Genomic DNA, 23312 nt, shown 5'->3' on the forward strand with positions numbered 1-23312 from the left:
TGTTTCCTGCCTATACCAATTCATCTACAACTCTTCCCTTCTGTCATTCCACCACTGATAGCAGTACTTTCAGCTTTTAAAATCCATAGTGATATTTATTTTTCCATAAATCTCCAGCTTTACTTGTTTTCTTTTGTCCTAATTTCTAGCTAAAACTTATTTCTCAAATAAATTCATTAATACAGATTATTTTATTGTTTATTTCATTACTATGTTGAGTATTGTTTATGCAAACTGTGTTGATTTCTCAATGTTACAATGCCACTTCAAAAACATAGTTGAGTTGTGAAGCATATAAGGATATACTGTGATCTTAATAGGCAGTATATGGTTGTGCATTCATTCCTTTGAATTGGTCTCAAATGTTTTTTTTCGCTATTTCCCAAATCTCCCACTTCTACATTTGCAAGTCTGAACCTCATCAGTATTTGTGATTGACTTCCCAAGTGGTATCTTCCATAGTGCTGCCAGCTCATAACCTTTATAAACTTCAACACATCTTTCTGTGAAATATATAGCCCATGGACATCATTCTCAAAACTGCCAAGGTCCACAAACTTCATATGGCACAATGAGACAGATGTATGACCCTTGTTCTGATTTTTAAATTCATTCATGATCACCCTCCATCTTGTAAGGAATCTTCCACACTCTTCACCTCTTGAACTTAATATCCCTCTTATTTCCTGCATTACTGTTGTCGGGTGGGTCAGTAATGTTCTTGTTATGGGAGTTATCTGTAAAAGTCAATATTCTTAATTAGGTTTCTTTCACTCATCCTTATATGTCTTCACATTTTACATTACTTTTGAGGTTCAGTGTTCATATTTTCACATTTTTAAGCACACTGGTTCATTTAATTTAGATGTATTGAGGAAAAGCAATGTTTTTTGCATAGCCAGAAACATAGAACCTCTGAAAGCCTCTGTTGAATTACTACATCCCCCAAGTTATAGTGATACTTAGGCTTTCCTTGTTAATGTCAGAATTAATTATGTGCAAGTTATTGAAATGACCTAAAGCCAGTTGTTTTAAGACGTACAACAAATAGCCAAGTGACTTGAGTCAATTTTTGACTCAGAAGGAATATGTCAGATTTCAGAAATAATGAGCAAGGGTACCAGCCAAGGTATTATGTGCACAATATTATTTCCTGAACTTTACATGAAGAATTAACCTGTTTACTTCAAATAAGTTAACACATACGTTAAAGCAGCAGAAAAACTGGAAATGAATGTGCGAATGTCACAGCAATTTTGAGTTTTCTTCTCAGGAAATGATCATTGATGGGGATAAAAGTGCTCCAAAGCGGCGCACATGAGTGAAAATCCATTCAGATATTCTGCTGACAGTACATCTCAAAGCAAATGTTTAACTTGGACTGAGGGATCTCATTAACTTCATGACAGATGATTTTAAAAGATAGGGCAATTGGTGGGAGTGGGGCATTGGCACTCAAAAGGTCTGTAGCTATGAATTGAATTACCCCATTTCTTCCATTGCAATATACCACTGCCAACACCAGAGTTAATGCCAGGATTTTTGAACTTGTTGGTTATCTTTTACACAAGTAAATACCACTTAAATATTATTTTGGTAAGAAAAGTGCCTGCAGATTTTATTGATTACTTCCAATGATCCGTAAATTCTCATTCCAAATGATCCGAATTATTTTTGGCTAAAAGTAGAATTTAACTTGACATCATAGAACATCTAAAGCAATTCCAGATTTAAAAGGCTGACTAGACTTTTTTGTTTTTGTGCAAGGAGCAGGCTGAATGCTTCCACATGCGGTTATTTCCATTGTTCATATGCGTACTTCATGATGTGCATTTGGTTTCCTCAGGAATCTTTATTCCAACTTGTGACGAAGATGGTTATTATAAAGCAACCCAGTGTCACGGCAGTGTGGGACAGTGCTGGTGCGTTGACCGATATGGCAATGAAATGAGAGGATCTAGGTCAAGTGGATCACCAGATTGTGGTATGCACTTAAGCCATAGTAAGACCTTTAGTCTCATATGCTAATATTTAAAACATATACAAGAATATGTAAGTCTTGTTCTTGCTTAAATTGAGCAAAAGATTAACAATTTTTGCATTTTGGTAGTGACATGGTTTGCAGTATAGATGTCCTAGTTATTCTAAAATTAGTTTGAATACTACTAATTACTAATAATTTTCTGGACTGATTCTTATTGCTTTTGGCAAAGTCCAACCCCATCAAGTTTTTTTGAAGAATTCTTACCACAATCCCTTCAGTTTTCTTGGCCTGTCTTACCAACCTTGCCTCATTAATTAATGCCACACCCCTACGGTGCCTCTCACATCTGATTCCACACCATCTTCCTATTTGATGTACCTGTGAAAGCTGGTCACTCTGCAGATATCCGCCAAAAGACCAGCAGCTCTTGGGCTCATGCCATCTTTAAAATGCTCTGCAAAGTACTGGCACTCTGAAGCTACACTGCTCAATCAAGGATGTTGGCGAAGGAGAATATGATATCGCGATTCTCTGTTAGGGACCTGGAGGTTCTGATTGACAGGAAGGTGCAATGAAGAGGTGTCCTCTTCTCAGAACACTGCCAGAGGAGGTCGCTACACCAGATCCTACCAGCCTCGTTTGAGGTCACCACCCAGGGTGCAGAGGAATGACCAGCAATGCAGAAAGGTCAGTGATCCTCTTCACTATGGTAAGGCACACATCACACTCAATCTATCTGTAACACTGCACACAGCTCCCATCCAGGCTCATGTCTTACCACTATCACTGTTGCCTGCAACTACTTCCCTTTCCTGCTCTTCCCCTCAGCGTGCCATTTCTCTAAAGCTGTATGTCTTCAGTGTTGCCTCCTTAGTCCTTTGCTACACCTCACCATGTTTTCCCAAATACACTGACAATAACAGCTGTGCCTCCTGCTGTGATCTGACTTCTTTCCCTCTTCTCTCACAGCCCATTAAAGAGCAGAGTGAGCCCATATGAGAGGGAGTTGGGAGTGTGGCCATCATCAGTATCCTCAGTGTCCTCACCCCATTCAAGGAGAGAATCCTGGCCCTCTCAAAAGAACACCAGGGTTGTTCCTGTGGGGTGCTGAAACATCCATGTCCTGCCCATCAAGTAAGTACATACTCTCCCATTAACCCCACTATCACTCCATCATCGCACAACATTTCTAACCATTGGTTGTGATATCATCTTTCTCATCTAGGTTCCGTATGCCTACCTATGATGTCCATGGAGATTCTGCTGGCTGCAGAAGAGCCACCATCATGGAATCTGAGGACAAGAGTACGAAGGCATAAGAGGAAGCATCAGCAAGGCTGCTTCCTGCAGACCCCCAGCCCCTGCCCACAACCAGCTAACACCTTTGGGGGTCAGAGTGGGGGGGAACCATAGGCAGAGAAAATGCAAGAGCACAATCTGGTGAGCACCTTAAAGAGGCAGTTCCACAGCTGACTGAGGATGACATGGACCAGGTCGCGGCTCTCAATGGATCGGTGGGTACTAGGCACCTGCTCAGCCCTGGCTAAGAACCTTGACCCCAGTCCAGGTGCCTCCATCCCTCAAGGAGCTTGGACAGTGCCAGGAGGTACCCAGCAGGAGGTGGAAGCACACAAAGACCACTCAGCAGTTTCCACACAGTGCATTGTGGAGACGGCCCAGCACTCCAATTGCATCCTGCTTGTCTTCCTCAAACTCTTGGAAGCTTGAGGAGAGTCGCCTTGCCTCTGGCTGCTCTGTCTCTGATCGAACTGTTGCAGAATTGTTTGGCAGTGGCTGTGCCAGGGCAATGTAATATACCGAGAAGGTCAATGCTATCAGATGGCAAGGGAGTATGCAGCCTGCTTGCTTGTGCTTTCTCTTCATGAGTAACCGATGTTGCAAGTTCCAGTATGATAACCGATGTTGTTCCCCTATAAATGCCTTGTGAATGGTGTCTGTAACAGCTTGCTCTTTCATGCATCAAGTCAGTTAACCCACCCACTGCAAGTATGCTCACATCCCTTTTCTTCCAATTGCACACTTTCAATTTCCAGCACCATGGAAGGCAGTAGTGAGTGCTCCTCTTCCAGAGTCAGCTTGACTGCATCGGTGAGCCCCCAAATCTCCACATTCTCTTTCCATTAGCATGTCCAATCAATCTCACAGGATTTATACTTCCCAAAGTCCCCAGCCCCCAAGCTACCTAAGTTCACTCACATCTGCTTACCCTTCCCCACCCAGACCCTAACAAGTGAGGGGACCATGCATGGTGTCATCGTATATTGCCAGTGTGCTCCTGACCATGGATTACATCCCCTTCTCACTCTTCCAGTGCATACCATTCCTAGCAATGCTTCACATCATCCCCAACTCTTTGCAAATGCTGCTACTCCCCTTTCCAATTAGAAGGTCACCTTGTCTAGAACTTGCAACCCCTAGGCCCCTTGACTAAACTACCAAGGCTCAATGCCACTTGTCCATCCCTCAGCCCCTGTTAGCTTGTTTGGATAGACCCAATGGACTGACTATGGCCCACCACACTCTACCAACCTAACTGGACTGCCCTGCGCAAGATGTGTTCAGAAGTCTGACTGGTGCCTGTGAATCTCCCCAACTCCATCGCCCTATGTTACACCCTCATGACTTTTCACTATAGAGCCAATGGACTAACTGTGGCCCACTCCCTGGAACGTAGAAGCTTGGCATCCTAAACTGTTAACCTTTCCCTCCTTGTCGACCAGATGCCAGGTCATGCATAGCATATGTACACTGCCATTGACTTACTGTGTCAGGACTCCCTGACAGATTGGTGCCGTCATGGGCTTCATTGAGGACTACTCACATAGGAGTTGGATACACTGCTGCCTTTTTGCTGCCCAAGTGTTTGTTGTGTGTAAGCTGCAGGTGTGAAATTGATTTAGCAGGGTGCTAAATCAATTTCACACCTGCAGCTTACACACAACAAATGCATGGGCAGCAAAAAGGCAGCAGTGTATCCAACTCCTATGTGAGTAGTCCTCAATGAAGCCCATGATGGCACCAATGTGAAATTGATTTAGCACCCTGCCAATCTGCATGATGTGTACTCCCTAGGTTGAACGCTACTTAGCAGCAAGGCAAGTTGCCCGCTTGTACAACAACACTCATTTGCACAGTAGGGCAAGGCAGGGATGCTGTGAGCACTGAGAACAAGTGTGCATTCCTGAGTTGCATCCAGGCCCAGGCATAGCGCTGGGCATCTGCCCTTGTGTGCAGTACCCTCGCTGCAGCTGTTCAGTGCTAGTTGCTTAAGTGCCCTGCATTGCAACTCTGTATTTCCAGAGCACAGTGCCATTGCACAATAGAAGAACAAGGATGGTTGTGATGGATTGGCTGATTCTGAATGCAAATGTTCAAGGATCAGAAGTGAGTTCAGCTGATTCCTGGGGATCATATCTCAACATGTCCTGTGTCTAACATGAAGGTCATTTGGGGAAGCAGTGAACTGAACCCAGCAAGTACATGCTTTGGTTTCCTTGTCAACTTTTCCCAACATCAAGCTTATTTAGTGAGTTTGGTAAGATGGGAGTCTGAATATTAAGAATATGAATTATGGCATTTACAAAGCCTTTAACAAGCAATAATGACCATCAATTAGCGTGCTGCCACTCTCTAATGAGAATCTCTTCACGCCACTTGTGAAAAGTATAAAGGTGGAGCAAGGTGACTTCGATGTTGAAATGGTCTTCACTGAACTTGTCACCCAATTCTGCAACACATTTCACCCAATTCTGCAACAAATTTTACCATAGCTGACACCACTGGACTACTATGAGAGTTGGCCCTCTGTTTTTATTCACCAAGAGATTTTGTCAGAATTTCTTTTATGTTGTATCTTAGTCCCATAGTTTACTTTAAAGAATGTTAAACGATTGGCTAACAAATATAACAAAATCCAAAATCTAAACTAAAGTGATCTGCAACGTAATTGGTTCAAATTATACTGTACCTTAAGGCCTGTAAAAAAAAAAAGTAATTGACTGTTTCCAGAGAGTTAACCATGGATAGTTCCAGGGGCAATCAGCACTTGAAAAGCTTTAGGTTGGTGTGGAAAGGCAGATTCACCAAAATACCAGAGAGCCTACAGCTAAAATGACATGCAACAGTGACAAAGTGCATTTACATTCCAGATGAACAAAATGCATTATTGTGAAACAGGTAACCAATGACTTTAATTAATATATACTTATACTGCAGAAAATAAATTATTATATGGGCCTTGTTCTTTATCTTCGGCATGAAGATATTTATTGTATCCTACTAGTACTGATCAATGGAAGACTTCCTCAGTTTCAGGCCATTACTGTTCACCAGTGCTCACTTGATGTTGCATTTTGCCTTCCAATAGTTGTCTCTGTCTGTCTAGCCACACCTCTTGTATTCTTTTCACTTTGATATTACGCACCAAGTGCCACTTTTATCTCACCACTTCTTAGCCTTTTGAATTACTTAGTCTTTCTGTCTGTGTAGGAAATGTGGACTATCCTCCTCTAAGTCCACATCTGCAATGTTTGTTTATAGCCCATGTTTCTGAGGCACACTATATACATAAATAACAAAATGTCGCATATAAGCATTCTTTTCCTAAGATTAAAATTAAGTTTCTTTGATGATAACATATCCTTCTTTCTAACAAAATTTGCCTTTGTTATCTGAATTCTCTGTGGGTCTCAGCACACATTTGCTATTATCTGTAACCATCTGGCCAAGCTTTGTGAACCTTTTCGCATGTGTGTTTACCTCAATTTTCACTTGCAAGTTCGGTCTCTGCTCATCATCTTTGTCTTGGTCTTCCTCAGATTGCCTCTTAATCCATGTTCTGTACTCTTTGCTTTCACTTTGCTTACAATTTCCTGCAGTAATGTAGATACACAAGAAACAGTAGAACATAGAACAATACAACGCAGAACAGGTTGTGCCAACCTGTGAACTATTCTCAGCTCCTCCCCCTCCACTATCCCAAAATCATCCATGTGCTTATCTAAGGATTGTTTGAATTTTATTGTCTTTTCAGAAATAGCAAATTAAATGGTATTTCTGATATTTTTGATTTCCTCTCCAATACCTGGGTTATGGAAGCATTGTAACACATTACTACCAAAAGCTAATTTACCATGGACCTGAAATAAAATGATATTCAAGGCTGACTACAAGTGGTACATTTCCTTACTGAGCATCACAGAGAAATCCACTCCCTCATTTCTCTTTAATATTTGTACAAGAGATTATTACATTTGAACAACTACTTTGTTTATGACTAGTATTTAAGGTGAATAGAATTCCATTTCATGCAATTTATCATGTAAATTATCAGCACAAATCAACAAATAATTGTTGCCTGACTAGAACTAAAATGTTCTCACAAGTAAATGTTGTGTTGGTGGTCTATTTTCTAGTTGGTGATATAGAGATTTCAGGTGACTTTGGCAGTGGTGACCTCCATGAATGGTCAGATGATGAGGATGATGTGGAAGTAACCAATGATGAGGAAGAGGATGATGGAGTTGACAATGAAGACGATGAAGATGACGATGATGAATATGATGTAGGAGGCTACATATGGTAGTCTGGAAATGTCATGAACTTTAAAATTTGCACGTTTCTATAGTGAAATCTCATCCGTTATTAGACGCATTAAAATGAACAAAAGATATTTCAGTCAACATGTATATTTTGTACAATTATACCCTCAAATATGGATCCTTCAGAAATAGATTCACATCCTTTAAAAACTATTGCAGTACATGTTAACTCAGTAATTTTTGAAAGCATAAGTAAAACATTATAATCCAAACTAGTTAAAAGAAACAGTGCAAAAACACATGTGAAAACCTCAACTATTTTTGAAACTCAACTTCCTTTGAATTGTGTTCTGTCATCGTACATGGTCACATTGTGATGCAGTAAACCTAGCCTCCTTCTCCACAAATGACCTGTGTACACTGTTCCTGGCATTGACCCCTGAAGCCACTAGTCACAGCATTGATTTGCTTTGTTTTCAGAATGTCTTGGTTATCCGGATGGCAAAGGCTTGAACATGTATAGCCAAACGAATAATTTGTCAGCAATTAGTTAACTTTTGCATATGAACATTATTGTGGTGAAATTTGCAGCAGTTGGAATTTTTAGTCAACGGTGGTTATGGCAACAAACCATTCTTGCCATATCTTAAATAAAATATTACTAAAGAATGTGGATGCCTTGGCTACCTGAGTGATGTTTTTCTCTTTTTCTTCAAATAAAATTTAATCGTCTTTTTAAAGGTATATATACTTTTAATTAGTAGTTTGAAGTGAATAGAAGTCACATTGCGATGTGCCTTTCAATTTAAAAATAGACATTTTGTTTGTGTATGAAAAATAGGAGTTCAGGTAATATTTAACCATGCCTGATCACAGCTAAGTACTGCAGCTGCAAATGTGGGATAAGAGAAATATAATTTTAAGTAACTAATTTTTCAATAGTTATATCAGTCATCCCATGGACTATAAATGTATGCCAGTAACGTGTAGCAGTAGCACTTAACAATTTTGCTATAGATTAAATTGCCCTGTATTTATGTTAGCATGTTAATTGGTTGTATAGAACATGGTGGAATTCCATCGCCTTGATGCATATTAGAGTTGAGTCTTTTAAGTCCTCTGTCAACAAAAATCAAAGTTGTTTGTAGTTACTAACATAACATTGCATTGTGTGCTGTTTATTTATAACATATGATTGTCAGCTCTTAAATGTTTCTTCTGAAATCTGGATTGAAAAAAAACAAATAATATAACACGTTTTCATTTTTTTTCCTTTTAAACTGAATTTGCATTACAAAATGAAAAGGCTATGCTGCATTTTTTTTACTGTATGTATAGTTTGCAATAATAAAGGACTCCTGTAACCAGTTATACTGATGTGTATTATTACTGTTATGTAATAAATGCACTTTCTAGTAATCTGATGAAACAATTGGTAGAGAAGACATATTGCTTTACTTTCTAAAAACCAAAAGAACTGTGGATGCTGGAAATCAGAAACAAAAACAGGAATTGCTGGAAAAGCTTAGCAGGTCTGGGCAGCTTCATAGTTAACTCTGAGGTCTGGTAACCCTTCCTTAGAACTGGAGGAAGGGTAACTCTGATTTCTCTCCAGAGATGCTGTCAGACCTGCTGAGCTTTTCCAACAATTTCTGTTTTTTGTTGCTTTACCTTCTATTTATATGATCAAAATCAAGCCGATCCGAACCAGGCAGAGCCAGCAGACCTGAATTATATATTTCCTTCCTGTTTTGCAGACACCTGACTGACCCCTTATCTCAGTGATCTGAGTAGATTAGATTAGATTCCCTACGGTGTGGAAACAGGCCCTTCAGCCCAACAAGTCCACACCGACCCTCCAAAGAGTAACCCAACCAGACCCATTTCCCTCTGACTTATGCACCGAACACTATGGGCAATTTAGCATAGCCAATTCACCTGACCCGCACATCTTTGGACTGTGGGAGGAAACTGGAGGAAACCCATGCAGACATAAGGAGAATGAGCAAACTCCACTCCGACAGTTGCCCGAGGCTGGAATTGAACCTGGGACCCTGGTGCTGTGAGGCGGCAGTGAGTAGTGTGAAACTTTTCACCCAGATGTAACCTACCATCTCCCTTTAATTGTAGAATTGTGCAGCATAGAATGATGTTGATAACTATATTAACAATAAATTTTATATAATTACCCAAGCTCATAAAGTGGTTCATTTCTGCTTACTAGAAGCAGCAAGCATTCAGAAGCAAGCTTCCATTCTCTGCCAACAAAGGAATATGTCTGAGCCTTGATTTGACAACCAATATTGGAAAGAACTGTTTTGCTTTCTTTTTAAGTTCTTTCATAGGATGTAAATGTCGCTGATGCCCAATCCCAATTATCCTTGAAAAGGCGGTGTATTTTGATTATTTCAAATATTTACCACTTCACAAGTGAAAAGATGTCGGGGTAAAAGTCTGAAATGTTCGCAAGGGCTTTCTTGATTTTCAACAGAAGGTCAGAGAAACGGGATAAATAACTAATAATGGCAACTTACCTCCGCTCGGGCATTCCTTTAATCATTGAAACCACGCAAGGACGCAGGGTAACAAACAGAAATTAATCCCAAGAATACCAGAGGCATTTAACAGAAAGCTGAGTGTGATACTTGGAGACTCAGATGTACATGATGAATGATGAAAGTCCTACTGATGAACTTGATCTTTGTTTCAAGCACATGAAAAAGCTGAAGAGGATTGAGGGTTTCAGTGACAGAGGTAATATCGTACAGTTCAGAACATACTACAATGAATATGGAATTTATAATGCTCCGAGGATAAAGGTAAACTGAAAATCAAGTTTCTATCATTGTTGCAAGGATATTTAGAGTGAAATGGATTTAGTTAAAACCTACCATTCCAAATACAGCTTTAGAGCTGAAAATGTGTTGCTGGAAAAGCGCAGCAGGTCAGGCAGCATCCAGGGAACAGGAGAATCGACGTTTCGGGCATAAGCCCTTCTTCAGGCATTCCTAAAGAAGGGTTTATGCCCGAAACGTCGATTCTCCTGTTCCCTGGATGCTGCCTGACCTGCTGCGCTTTTCCAGCAGCACATTTTCAGCTCTGATCTCCAGCATCTGCAGACCTCACTTTCTCCTCAAATACAACTTTACACTGTTCAGTGCATTTTTCCTAGTGAGCCAAATGGAAAGATCCATATTGCAGCAGGAGCAACAGTTTGTGATCACGGTATCTCCAATGTAATAAAAAGCTGTAAGATGTTTAATAGGAGCATTATAAAATGAAATATGCTGTTGGATCACCCAAGGCAATATTAGGGCAGATGACTAAAAGCCTGGTCAAAGACTATCCTCTTAAATAAGGAAAGCAAGGTAAAAACTTTAGGGAAGGAAGTCTGCAGCTTAAAGCCCAAGTAGCTGAAGCCAGGGCCATTAATAATAGAGTCACTACAGTCGGCAATTCTGGAGGCCAGAATTAGAAGAGCAGCTCTGTTAGAGAGGAGAATAGAATTGCAGGAAATAACAAGATAACTATCTTTGCTGATGGCATTTAATTGCACATTTATCCTTGTTTGAAGTTATCCTATTCATGTTTAAATGACATTGAGTACTGTTATCTTCATTATTTTTGACCAATTCAGAACCATTGTAAATATAAATGAAATAAAACTTTAAATTTGGATAGACCAAAGCCATCTTTTATCAATCAGCTTTTAAAATTCAACTCTATTGAGAAACAATCTTTATGAAATTTTAGTTGTATGACGAACTATGCTCCCCCTAGATCAAAGAAAAGAAAATGGGTGGTTAATAAATTTTGATTTAAATTTTCAGTACTACCTTAGCTATGTCTAGTTCTTATGTTAGGGGAACTAATATAAGTATTACATTACAAAGTACAAACACGCTGCGGAATCATAGAATCTCTACAGTGTGGAAACAGGCCCTTCAGCCCAACAAGTCCACAACGTCCCTCGGACGCGTAACCCACCCAGACCCATTCCCCAACCTAAATTTTACCTCTGATTAATGCACCTAACCTACACATCCCTGAACACTATGGGCAATTTAGCACGGCTAATTCACCTAACTCACATGTCTTTGGGTAGTGAGAGGAAACTGAAATACCTGGAGGAAACCCACAGAGACACTTGGAGAATGTTTGTGCGGAGTTTGCACAGTCATCCGAAGCTGGAATTGAACCTGGGTCCCTGGCGCTGTGAGGCAGCAGTGCTAACCACTGATCTACTGTGCCACCTCAAATGTAAAAACAAATCCAACATGGCATCTATGGTAGGTCATGAGGCAGATCGGAGTTTATCAGGGTTAATAATGTGAAGAAAAGGCTCTCAGATCCCAGGTATCATATCATCTGAGGTTGGAAAGGTCTCTGATTCCGTTTTAACACAAACCATTTGAAGCTTAACATGCTAATGGAAGCATGCGGTTAGCATGTAATTGAATGTAATTGTTTTTTATCAATGAGCTGTAATGAGTATTTGTCGGAGTTTTCATTATCACATAACTCATATCTGAATGCTTAAGATCCAGCAGATAATGTAGACCATTGCCACAACCAGTTAAGATACACTGCTGGAGACAAAACACATGTCAATTTCTATTTTATCTTTGGAGAAAACCACTGAAAATAAACTGGAAACTTGCTGAGACACTTTGCCAAGACTTCACCCACAATAACATTAGACAGAATTCAGAAATACTCTGAGGGCATCACCTAAACACTAACTGTAATTATGAAGTGTAAGTATTGTACAATTCTACTTTCTCGGAGGTACTTGGTAATGGGCATCTTGCTAAAAATTTCCCTTAGTCTTGCCAAAGTATGCCAAGAGAATGAGAAGTCAGCCACATATGGTGTTGATATTGCTATTCTTGGCTTGAAGTAATATTTTTTGCCTCAGCTACATTTTCAAACAGTTGAGATTGTTTTTATTTGTGAAATATTTACAGTTAGTGTAGTTACTTGTGAGTGACTAGCCTTGATAACCTAAAGGTGCAAAAATAATTCGATTTTAGCAATTGTGCCCATTTTACTTACATTGGGTATACATTTAGGCGTGTTTCTCAGTTTCAAAGTAATAAGTAGAATTTTCTGAACAGCAGTGAAATTTAACATCTAACCTTGGGCTCAATTTTTTTTGACTTAAGTGCCAGTTACTTGGCATTTTCTTCATGAGGCCTAGCAAGATTTCTCACCATATCTTATTAAACTCAACTTATTAATTACACAGAGGAGAAAGTGAGGACTGCAGATGCTGGAGATCAGAGCTGAAAATGTGTTGCTGGAAAAGCGCAGCAGGTCAGGCAGCATCCAAGGAACACGAGAATCGACGTTTCGGGCATAAGCCCTTCCTGAAGAAGGGCTTATGCCCGAAACGTCAATTCTCCTGTTCCTTGGATGCTGCCTGACCTGCTGCGCTTTTCCAGCAACACATTTTCAGTTATTACTTACTTACCCAATGCTTATAGTGTTCCTCTCACCTAATTCTGTCTCCATCTTACCACATTGCATTCCCAGAACAACTCACCACTCAGCAAATATTGGTTGTAAAACCAGTATCCCTTGGGCCCGTGCTATCTTTGAAAAGACACCTGGACAAGAGTTGGCAAGCTGGCACAACTGCTCACTGGTGACATCATGGCACAAAAGTCACAAAGTCATGCTGCTCAAAGTTTGTAGCTTGCATGGCTGACACTCCCTCACACATCCAACCTATTCTGTCACCCTACTTGCTGTTTTACCACCAGGCTACACAGTTTAGCCATCCTTAGCTATATCCTAGCTAAACAGCCTCTGAAGTACACCATTACAGTGTCCTTAATGCTGACTGAAGACCCACAGCTTGTCATGATCCAGTAGAGAAATATCACATACAGTCAAGCAACTGAATAATTCAAAAATGAGTTTTTATTTACATCCAACAAAAGTGAATACAAACAAATGAGTAGAGACTGCAGTTTGCCACCACAATGCAAACCAAATACCAACAACTTGATCAACAACTATTTTACAATCCATGATGGCCTGCTACAGCCATCAACTGGAACTGCAGGTCAATCCAGTCCTATGCAGCTTGTAGCTCCTGGCACAGCTGAGCACTTTCTGAACAAGGAGATATTTCTTCTCTCCGATCTCATCATCCTGCTCCTTGGATTACGGGTTCTATCTCCCACTTCTTCATGGCCTGCTCCAACTGTGCAGAGTGCAGCACGTTCTCTCGAAGTTACAATGGAGCAAACCCATGTCCCCAGACCAATCCAAGTAGCAGAACTGCATCTTCTTTTTTGTTATAGATATTTTTATTAGAAATTTAACATTTTTACAAGTTTACAAAAATAAACAAAACTCTCAGATATAAACATTGATATACAATTAGCTCAAATATACAATAGCCAAAATTTAACAAAAAAAAACGAAAAAAGAAAAAAAAACTCAACTATCTACTAATCTAACCTACAACTAACCAGAGTGTATATTTAAGTCTCTTACATGCTCGGAATGTGTTAACATCAGATGTAATAAAACCCGTATTCATGCGGGATTCCTCTCCTAAGGGGCCCCGGACCAGCCAGGTTTGTAATCTCAATTAAATAAAAGCCCTTGTTAGGATAGCCGAAATATCTGTATTTATGTAATTCAAAAAGGGCTGCCATATTTTATAAAATAATTCGGTCTTTCGGTGCACCATATTTGTAAGGAAGTCAAGGGGAATACATTCCATAATTAATCTGTGCCAATTTGAAAGTCCAGGGGGGCCCTCAGCTGCCCAGTTCATCAAAATATTTTTCCTTGCACAGAAAGAAAGAATAGAAAATAGTCTCTTCCCGTACGCGTCCAGGGAGGGAAAGTTCGAAAAGCCCAAGAGGAGAGATACAGGGTCCACTTTAATTTCTGTTCCTAAAATTTCTGTCAGGGTACTTGCTACTTTAGTCCAATATCTATGGATCTTATGACAGGTCTATAAGCAATGTACAAGAGTGCCCACCTCTATTTTGCATTTAGGACACATTGGAGATGCTCCTGCCTTAAATTTTGCCAATCGAACCGGTGCTATATGGGCTCTATGAAGTATCTTCAGCTGGATAGCCTGGGTTCTGTTACAAGTAGTAATTCTTCTAGCATTTTCCCAAATATCATTCCACGTTTCTATAGAGATTTCTAGTCCCAAATCCTGATCCCATGTTTTAAGCTGATTATCCATATCTCCCGATACTTCATCATGTAGTAAATGATAAATAGTACTGACGGAAGATACCCCCACTGGTCGTAGGACACTACATTCTCTATCGGATTTATAAAGACTATCTAATAATGTAGTCTTCTTCTGCATATAATCTCGAATTTGGAAGTATCGAAAGAGGTCTCCATTGGGTAATCCGAATTTCTGACGCAGCTGTTCAAAAGACATCAGGACTCCATCTTTAAATAGATCCCCTAAACAAGAGATACCCCTGGATCTCCAGAGTTTAAAAGTGGCATCTGTTAACCCCGGTTGGAATCCCCATGCTCCCACTATCGGTGCATAGGGGGATGTTTTATGTGAATTGCCCTCATTTTGCCGCATTATATTCCAAGCCTTGATTGTATTTAGTATTATAGGGTTTTTACAGTGATCTGTAATGATTTTCCTCTTGTCTGAGAATAAAAGGTTAGTAAGTGGGTATTTTACTTGAGAGGCCTCGATGTCCAACCAGATTGATTGTGGATCAGACAAGACCCAATCAGCTATGTAACTTAATAGGGAACTTAACTGATATTTCCTAAAGTCTGGGAAGTCCAATCCTCCCCTTGCCTGTGGAAGCTGTAGCTTCTTCAGCCTAATGAGGGGCCGCCTATGATTCCAGATAAAGGAACTCATCCAGCCATATAATTTACATAAAGCCGTCCTCGGCAGCATCACCGGAAGCATTCTCATAGGATATAGGAGACGGGGCAGGACATTCATTTTGATTAATGCTATTCTACCCAACCAGGAAATTGGTAGGTTTCCCCATCGCTGGAGGTCCTGCCTTATCCTTTCCAGTAAATACACAAAATTAGCCTTATACAACCGACCAAATACTGGAGTAATAAAAATGCCTAAATATAAGAAGCCCTCCAGGGACCAGCGAAAGGGAAAAAGGGATCCGTCCGCTAAGCGGGGTATCATAGCAAGGCCATCCATTGGCATAGCCTCCGATTTTGAAAAATTAATTTTATAGCCTGAGAATGCACTAAATGTATTGATAACTTGGATTATGCGAGGTATGGACATCAGAGGGTTACTGACGAATAGAAGAACATCATCTGCATAAAGGGTAATTTTATGTTTACCTGTACCAATCCTTGGGGCCACTATATTAGGATCAGCTCGTATAGCTTCTGCTAGTGGTTCAATTATTAGTGTAAATAACAATGGCGAGAGGGGACATCCCTGACGGCAGTCCCTACCCACACTGAAGCTATCCGAACCTAATCCATTGGTAACCACAACTGCTTTGGGATCACTATACAATGTTGAGACCCATTTGGTAAACATCTGTCCAAAGCCAAACCTCTCCAATGTGTAAAACAAATATGACCATTCGACCCTATCAAATGCCTTTTCCCCGTCTAATGAAACCACTACTCCTGGTATCTTTCCCTGATGACAGGCTTGAATCATATTCAGAGCCCTTCTAATATTATTGGATGATCTACGGCCCTTAATAAACCTCGTCTGATCCTCCTTTATAATATGTGGCAGTATCCTTTCTAGTCTCAGTGCTAACGTTTTAGAGAGGATTTTAAAATCTACATTTGGCAAGGATACTGGTCTGTATGATGTACAATCTTCTAGGTCCTTTCCTTTTTTAAGGATAAGAGAGATATTTGCCTCTTTCAGCGAAGGCGGGAGACAGCCCTGACTATATGCATAATTATACATGTCCATAAGTGGACCAGCCAGTATTTCTGTAAATTCTTTATAGAATTCAGCTTGAAAACCATCTGGGCCCGGTGCCTTACCATTCTGAAGTTGCCTAATTACATCAACTATTTCTTGGAGTGTAAGAGGAGCATTTAGGACCGATACTTGTTCCGGAGTTAGGCCTGGAAAAGTCAAATTTTTAAAAAATGACTGCATCCGCTTCGTCCTATCTTCACAATCCTGTGATTTATATAACTCAGAATAAAATTCTCTAAAGATCACATTAATCTTTTTGTGATTGTGAGTCAAAATACCCGTACTTTCCTTGATAGATGTAATAGTCTGAGGGGCCTTTTTTTTCTTTGCAAGAAATGCTAAGTATCTACCCGGTTTGTCGCCATATTCATATAACCTTTGCTTTGCAAATAATATTTCCCTCTTAGCCGTTTGAGTAAGCGTAGTGTTTAGAGCTGTCCTAAGAGCTATAATCCTTTGCAATTTAATAATAGAAGGTCTTCAAGCAGACGCTGTTGTTCTCCCTTTAATTTCTTCTGGGTCGCTGAGTAGGAGATGATCAAGCTTCGCGTGTAAGCTTTGATGGTCTCCCACATCATTGACGGGTTGCTAGCTGTACCTGAATTAATTTCTAAAAAAGTTTTAAATTCTTGAGAGAAGTACTTTACAAATTTACTATCTTTCATTAGGAAGGGGTCCATACGCCAATGCCGAGGGGATGTCCCATTGTTCCTCGCCTTAGTTTCCATATATACAGCAGCGTGGTCGGAAATTGCTATACTACCTATTTTACAGGATGATATGGAATTTAAAAAAATCGAGGGGGCAAAAAACATATCAATTCTGGTATGACATTTATGTGGATTAGAGTAGAAAGAAAAATCTCTGCCCTGTGGATGAAGACATCTCCATACGTCTACTAATCCTAATTCTTTGTTCAGATCCATCAATTGTCTAGATCTGGGAGATACTCCTGCAGTACACTTGGGAATCCTATCTATTTCTGGATCCATAATACAATTAAAGTCTCCCCCTATAATTATATGACGGGCATCAAAAGCCATCAATTTTGAAAAGGCTTCCGTTATAAATTTAAAGGGGTGTGCCGGGGGGCAGTACAAATTTAAAATCCCATATTCCTCTCCATTTCTGAGGGCTTTAATCAAGATATATCGTCCAGATTCGTCTTTTATCTGCTTTAGGATTTTGAAAGGGAAATTCTTCCGAACAAGAATAACAACTCCCCTGCTTTTTGAGCTAAAAGAAGAAAAAAAGGCCTGATCAAATCCGCCCTGTCGTAATTTCAAGTGTTCTTTATCTGACAGGTGTGTCTCCTGTAGGAGAGCTATATCAACTCTTTCCTTCTTAAGATTTGATAATATTTTCTTCCTTTTGACTGGCGAATTACTCCCCTTGACATTCCAGGTGCACCACTTAACCGACTGACCAACCATAATCCTCTGGGCCAATCCGAGACCCCTCGGGAGGGGGAACCCTATCCAGAACATCCCGAGCTTAGAACATATAGCATTTACAAAAATAAAACCTCTTTAATACACCCACAACAATACAGTAAAAACTATTTCTAAATTAAAAAAATATAAAACGTATCTAAGTGGAAACTTTCCCCCTTGTTCCCAGGGGGTGTCACTTCCTCTCCAAAAGTCCATCATATCCTCTCCCAACCAATGCCCCACCCTTGACCCAGGCACTCCTCAATAAAATGAGGAGAATTCAAATATAAGACAAAGCTAGAGTTAACAGTAAGCACCCTACCCCCACCCATACCAACACCTGGGTATATTTGGTAATGTTAATACCGTATATAAACATATAACTATAAAATTACCACCTCAACAAATAATAATTAAATATAATAATACAAAATAACAAGGGGAAAACAACCCCGCTCCTAGAGACAGAGGTAAAATTGAATAAGGTAACCACCTCCCCTCACCAACATTAACCAAACCCCCCAGCTTTTATATATATATAATATATATATATATATATACACACACATATACACACATCCCTCATATATACATAAAATAATAACAGAAAACAACCCCAAGGGGGGGGGGGGGGGAGAAAATCAAATCCCTCTCCCCACCCTCATGATAATATTAAACAGTAAGGTAAGAGAAAAAAAAAAGGGAGGGGATATAAACCAAAGCGGGGGGAAATGCAGACCAACATCCATTATGTCTTACAGTTTATCTAAGAGAGTCCAAGAATTCCTTCGCCTTTTCTGGCGATCCAAAGTTATATACGGATCCTTCATGGTTAAAGCGTAACGTCGCTGGGTAGCGTAAGGAGTACTGAACATTTAAGTCCCTTAAACGCTTCTTCGCCTCGTCGAATGCCTTCTTCTTTCGAACCAGAGCCAGGGGAATGTCCTGAAATAGCATGATCTTGGATCCTTTATAGATCATAGCTTGGGGGTCTTTTCCGAGATTTCTAGAGGCTTCTAGGAGTATCTGCCTCTCCTTGTGGCTCTGCAGCCGGAACAGGACCGGGCGGGGACGCTGGTTCGAGCCGGGCCCGCGTATTGCGACACGGTAGGCCCATTCCACCCTTACCTGGCCTGATCCAGCTTGCAGATTTAAAAGCTGTAGCAGCTACTGCTCCAGGAATGCTGTAAGCTGGCCTTCCTCTTCCCGTTCGGGAAGGCCCAGCAAACGAATATTTTTTCGACGACCTCGATTATCGAGGTCGTCAATATGATTTTCCAAGGTCCGGACTCGCTGCTCGAGAGTCCGGACCTGATCCACGGCCGATTGAGCGGTATTTTCAGAGGTCGCGGCCTTTAACTCCACCCTCCGACTCGGCGTTCAATTTCTTGGATTTCTCGATCGTGCTTCTGCAGCACGGCCGAGAGCGAGTCCCAACGATTTCTGGATTCTGCAATAAAGGCATCGATCTTCGAATCCAGCTTGGAGATCATCTCCATAAGGCTTGTCACTGTGGGTAAGTCCCCCGGGGCGGCTGTGGATGCCTCTGCTGCAGCTGGAGAGGGTGGGGGAGGGGTTCCTGCTTACTGAGAGCTGCGGGCTCCCTTCCCTTTAGTCATTTTTACTTAGGATTAAATTGTTTAAATGTAATATTACACAACTAATTAAATTACACAACTATTATAAATGATTTGGTGAGCGTGGTAGGGGGTGGGTGACCCACTGTACCCAAGTCTTGGGAGGAGCACTATAGACTCAGTCTTGCTGGGTCGCCGCCATCTTGGATCCCCCAGAACAGCATCTTCTGCAGTCACATCATCTGCTGTACAACCGCCCAAATTGAAGCATAGCTCCCAACTGGGTGTCAATGGCATGACAGCTGAGTCACCAACGTGTTACCTCAAGAAGGGACTGCCTGCTACATTCTGACCCTCTTTCCCATATCAACCATTCCACTTTTCATCAAACTCATTAAAATCCATTGTCATCCATATGATGCAACAATGATTCCCCCCCCCCTCCCACAAGTGACTTCTTAAGTCATTGCCACGAACTTTTGCATCACTGAAGTAACAGTGACATGGTGTAAATCACCTTTGACCACCATTTGAGCTCTAAGCATGTTGGCTTTGCATGTATTACAAGTAGCCACAAAAAAATTGGAAATAAAATGTAGCATTTATTTGCCACTAAGTGTCCTAGTGTCCAGCCGATATGCGATCTCATGCTTCCACCCATCAAATTGGCACTGACTTCAGGTGCTGATCCAGCAATTTTCCAGTTGTATTTAGCATCTATAGAACAGCAAGTGATAGCATTGTCAGCACTGGGCCCTTCCCTGTCACCAGGTATCCCTCCCCCCCCCCCCCCCCCCCCCTTTAGAGCCACCATATCCCTTTTATCCCTGACTGCCCATTTACAGCCTGAACCCACACCTTAGAAATGCACCTCCCTCTCCCTCTTCCGCTCCCCTGCTCTCCCCCTGTGGAGGTTATGGAGGTGGTCACTGCCAATAACCTCCCTTCCCTTCAATGCAGTCACACACCCTCATTTACCATGATTATTTCCCCAACCCCATTACCATCTTTGTCCACACTTCTACATGTGCCAATGCTTTACTCCCACCTGCTTTAAGTCCATCCCCCACCCCTTCTGGCAATTATCATCTCATTGCCTCTACAGCCACATACCCCACCTCACACGCCCACAATGGACAGACCCTCACAACTGTATCATTCAGAACTCTGAACAACTTCAACAAGAAGCACCTAGACATGACTGACTAGACCCCTGACCACTGCACTTGTATCTCTGGCTGATGATATATGATTCCCCTGACTGCTGGTGCTGACACTACAGGACAGACTGATGACCAGCCCCAGACTGTAGTCAGATATACCCCTGTCAATTTGCAGCCTGAACAGATATCTGATTGTGGTCAATCCCATGGACTGTGTCCATTAGTGTCAGTATGTGCACTCCGCAACAGACAGCAGCCCCCAGCTTGACTGGATGGAGAAGTAACACACACTCACTTTCTGACCTGGCCACTTGATGGAATGAAAATGCAGTGTGTTTGCTGAGCAGGCAGCCTGACTAACTGTCAATGTGAGATTGATGTTTCAGTGTGTCATACTGAAAACAATGACCTGTACCCCAGAGGATTCCCCACTAACAGTAGCCTATCTGTGTGTCTGCACAAAAAAAAAACACATTAATACACAGCATTGATAACTGTTGGCTCTGGCTGAAGCTAACAGGCAAGGCATGGCCATGTTACTGCAACCATGCTCGAAAAACAAATGGCAAGAGAGCAATCAATCAGCCTGAGATGCAGCCTCTGTATGCAAAGTGACCTTGCATCAACCTTTCAATACAACTGCTGGTGCAGCCTGTGATGCAATTCGGTGCTTCCTCAACATCCTGCAAGTGAAGTGGAGAGATGCTATGAGAGTCATGAGGCATCAGCAACTATCAGATGCCAATGGCTGTGGGTAAAGGACGGCTGCCCATGATCACACCCCAAGGTACTGTTTGATGCTGAACAACATGGAGGCTGTTTGCAACTGAGTTGAAGTCTCCATGTCCCCGCTCTGATTTCCATGTCGAGAATTCTAAATGTCTCGCTTTTTCAGCATGTTTGGTCAAATAAAAAGCTGCATATTAATGATGTGAGTTGTGTCATTGACAAGGCATTTGACAAGCTATAATTGCCTTTCTTTGGCAACTCCCTTCTGTCTAGTGAGAAACTCACGACACCACCCAGCAGAAAAGATGCAGAGAGTCACTCTGAACATGAAGATGGGCCTCCCCAGGCATCTTGCATGATTCTGCCACAAATGTCACCAATGCCCACATTGGTTGCCTTCCTAAAAATTCTCAGACGTTATAAACAAGAACCAGATATTTTTATTAGGCTTCAGTTTATTAATTGCTACAATTGCAACTATATATGAAGAATAAGATGCCCAATATTCTGCTAGAATTGCTTTAGTAGCCTGGAATATTTAGGTAAATGGAGTTGCAGCAGTATAATGAAAAGAAGATGTAACATTGATTGCCAACTGCTTTGCATCAAAAAGAACATGTAATTTATTCACATAATAAATAATAAATTCACATAATAAACTGGGGCTGAGTATATAGAAGTACGCATTTGCCTTAGGCTCCACAATCATAGATGTGGAGTGAAAAAGCTCACTTAAGCCTATAGAAATAGTTAATTCAAACTGTTTCTTAATAGGGAATAAGATATTGTCAGAATGAAAGACAGAAACTCAGAGGGCAGACTCTTTTTAGGGGGCTGAGTGACGTGGGCTGTCTGGCAGAATTGGACGGGAAGTCTCAACATTGAGATCATTGCACTCTATTTCTTATGCTATTCTCAAGCAGTGTGGCATGGCCCAATTTACACTCATTATAACTTACTAAACATCTTTTTTTCAATACTACAACTCGGCTCATTAATATTCACTTTCGCATCTTACCAAACTTGCCAAATAATTTTGACATCATGGAAACCCGAGCAGCTACCTCCTGGCAAACCCAGCTCATTGCTTGGTCCAAACCACCCCCAGGTTGCCTGCAACTAAACTTCAGCACAGAGCAAGAAACAGCATTGGTATCTGTGAGAGGTTGCGGCTGCCACACTGAACCTCAGTACCTTCGTCTTGGAGCTTGGGCGGATGCTGCAGGAATTGGAGAGAGTGCAGAAGCCATTTACAAGAATGGTCCCAGGGATACAAAACTTCGGGCATGAGGTTTGATTGATTGATTGACGAAGGTGAGACTGTACTCCTTGGAGAGAAGGCTAAGCTGAGATCTGTTGGATATTTTCATAGTTCTGTGCAGGCTATGTAGTGAAGGTAGGGAGAATCTGATCCTGCTTTTAAAATGAACAAGAACAATGGAGCATAGATTTAAAGTGATCTGCCAAAGAAGCAAGAATCACGTGAGGGGATCCATTTTCACTCTGAGTAGTTTGGGTATGGAATGTACTTCCTGTAAATATGGTGACAGCAGGTTCGGTTGAGGTATTCTTGAGGTTGGATGGTTATTTGGACAAAAATATGTGCAAGAGTATGGAGAGAAAGCAGACGACTGGCACTAGGTATTGATGCTCATTGAATGAGCTGGTACAGGCATTATATGCCAAATGCCTTCGTTCTGCTGTAATACACTGGCGATCCTTGTCCATATGCCCGTCTGAAACATCACTTTCTCACTGTGCATTTGGAAAAAGTCCCTGATTGTCAACACCAATTCTCCCTGGGCCGGGTCGCTGCCTGGTCTCTAGCATTCATTAAGAGTCTGGGCCATTCTTCCAAGGCCGTTGTCCATAGAGCAGATACAGTGAGGTGCTCGCCAGATTATGTACACTCATCCTCTATCAC

General features: G+C 41.2%; 1 protein-coding gene and 1 long non-coding RNA gene across 3 annotated transcripts in view; both read left to right on the forward strand.

Annotated features, from left to right (window-relative positions):
• Nucleotides 1–8916, forward strand: part of spock3 (SPARC (osteonectin), cwcv and kazal like domains proteoglycan 3) — a 560650-nt gene extending 551734 nt beyond the window's left edge. For both annotated transcript variants that reach the window (XM_043698527.2, XM_043698526.2), the window contains exons 11-12: nt 1847–1984; nt 7420–8916. In XM_043698527.2, the coding sequence (XP_043554462.2) occupies nt 1847–1984; nt 7420–7589 (308 nt within the window). In that variant the 3' untranslated portion in view covers nt 7590–8916. The remainder of the gene's footprint in view (nt 1–1846; nt 1985–7419) is intronic.
• Nucleotides 2074–4897, forward strand: LOC148152080 (uncharacterized). The gene is made up of 3 exons (XR_015757234.1): nt 2074–2671; nt 2954–3118; nt 3210–4897. It is a non-coding gene; the product is annotated as an uncharacterized LOC148152080 (long non-coding RNA).
• Nucleotides 8917–23312: the final 14396 nt, after the last annotated feature.

The sequence above is a fragment of the Chiloscyllium plagiosum genome, unplaced genomic scaffold (genome assembly GCF_037043375.1).
Source record: "Chiloscyllium plagiosum isolate Xiang-an unplaced genomic scaffold, Cpla_swu_hap1 HiC_scaffold_1, whole genome shotgun sequence".
Lineage (NCBI taxonomy): Eukaryota > Metazoa > Chordata > Chondrichthyes > Orectolobiformes > Hemiscylliidae > Chiloscyllium > Chiloscyllium plagiosum.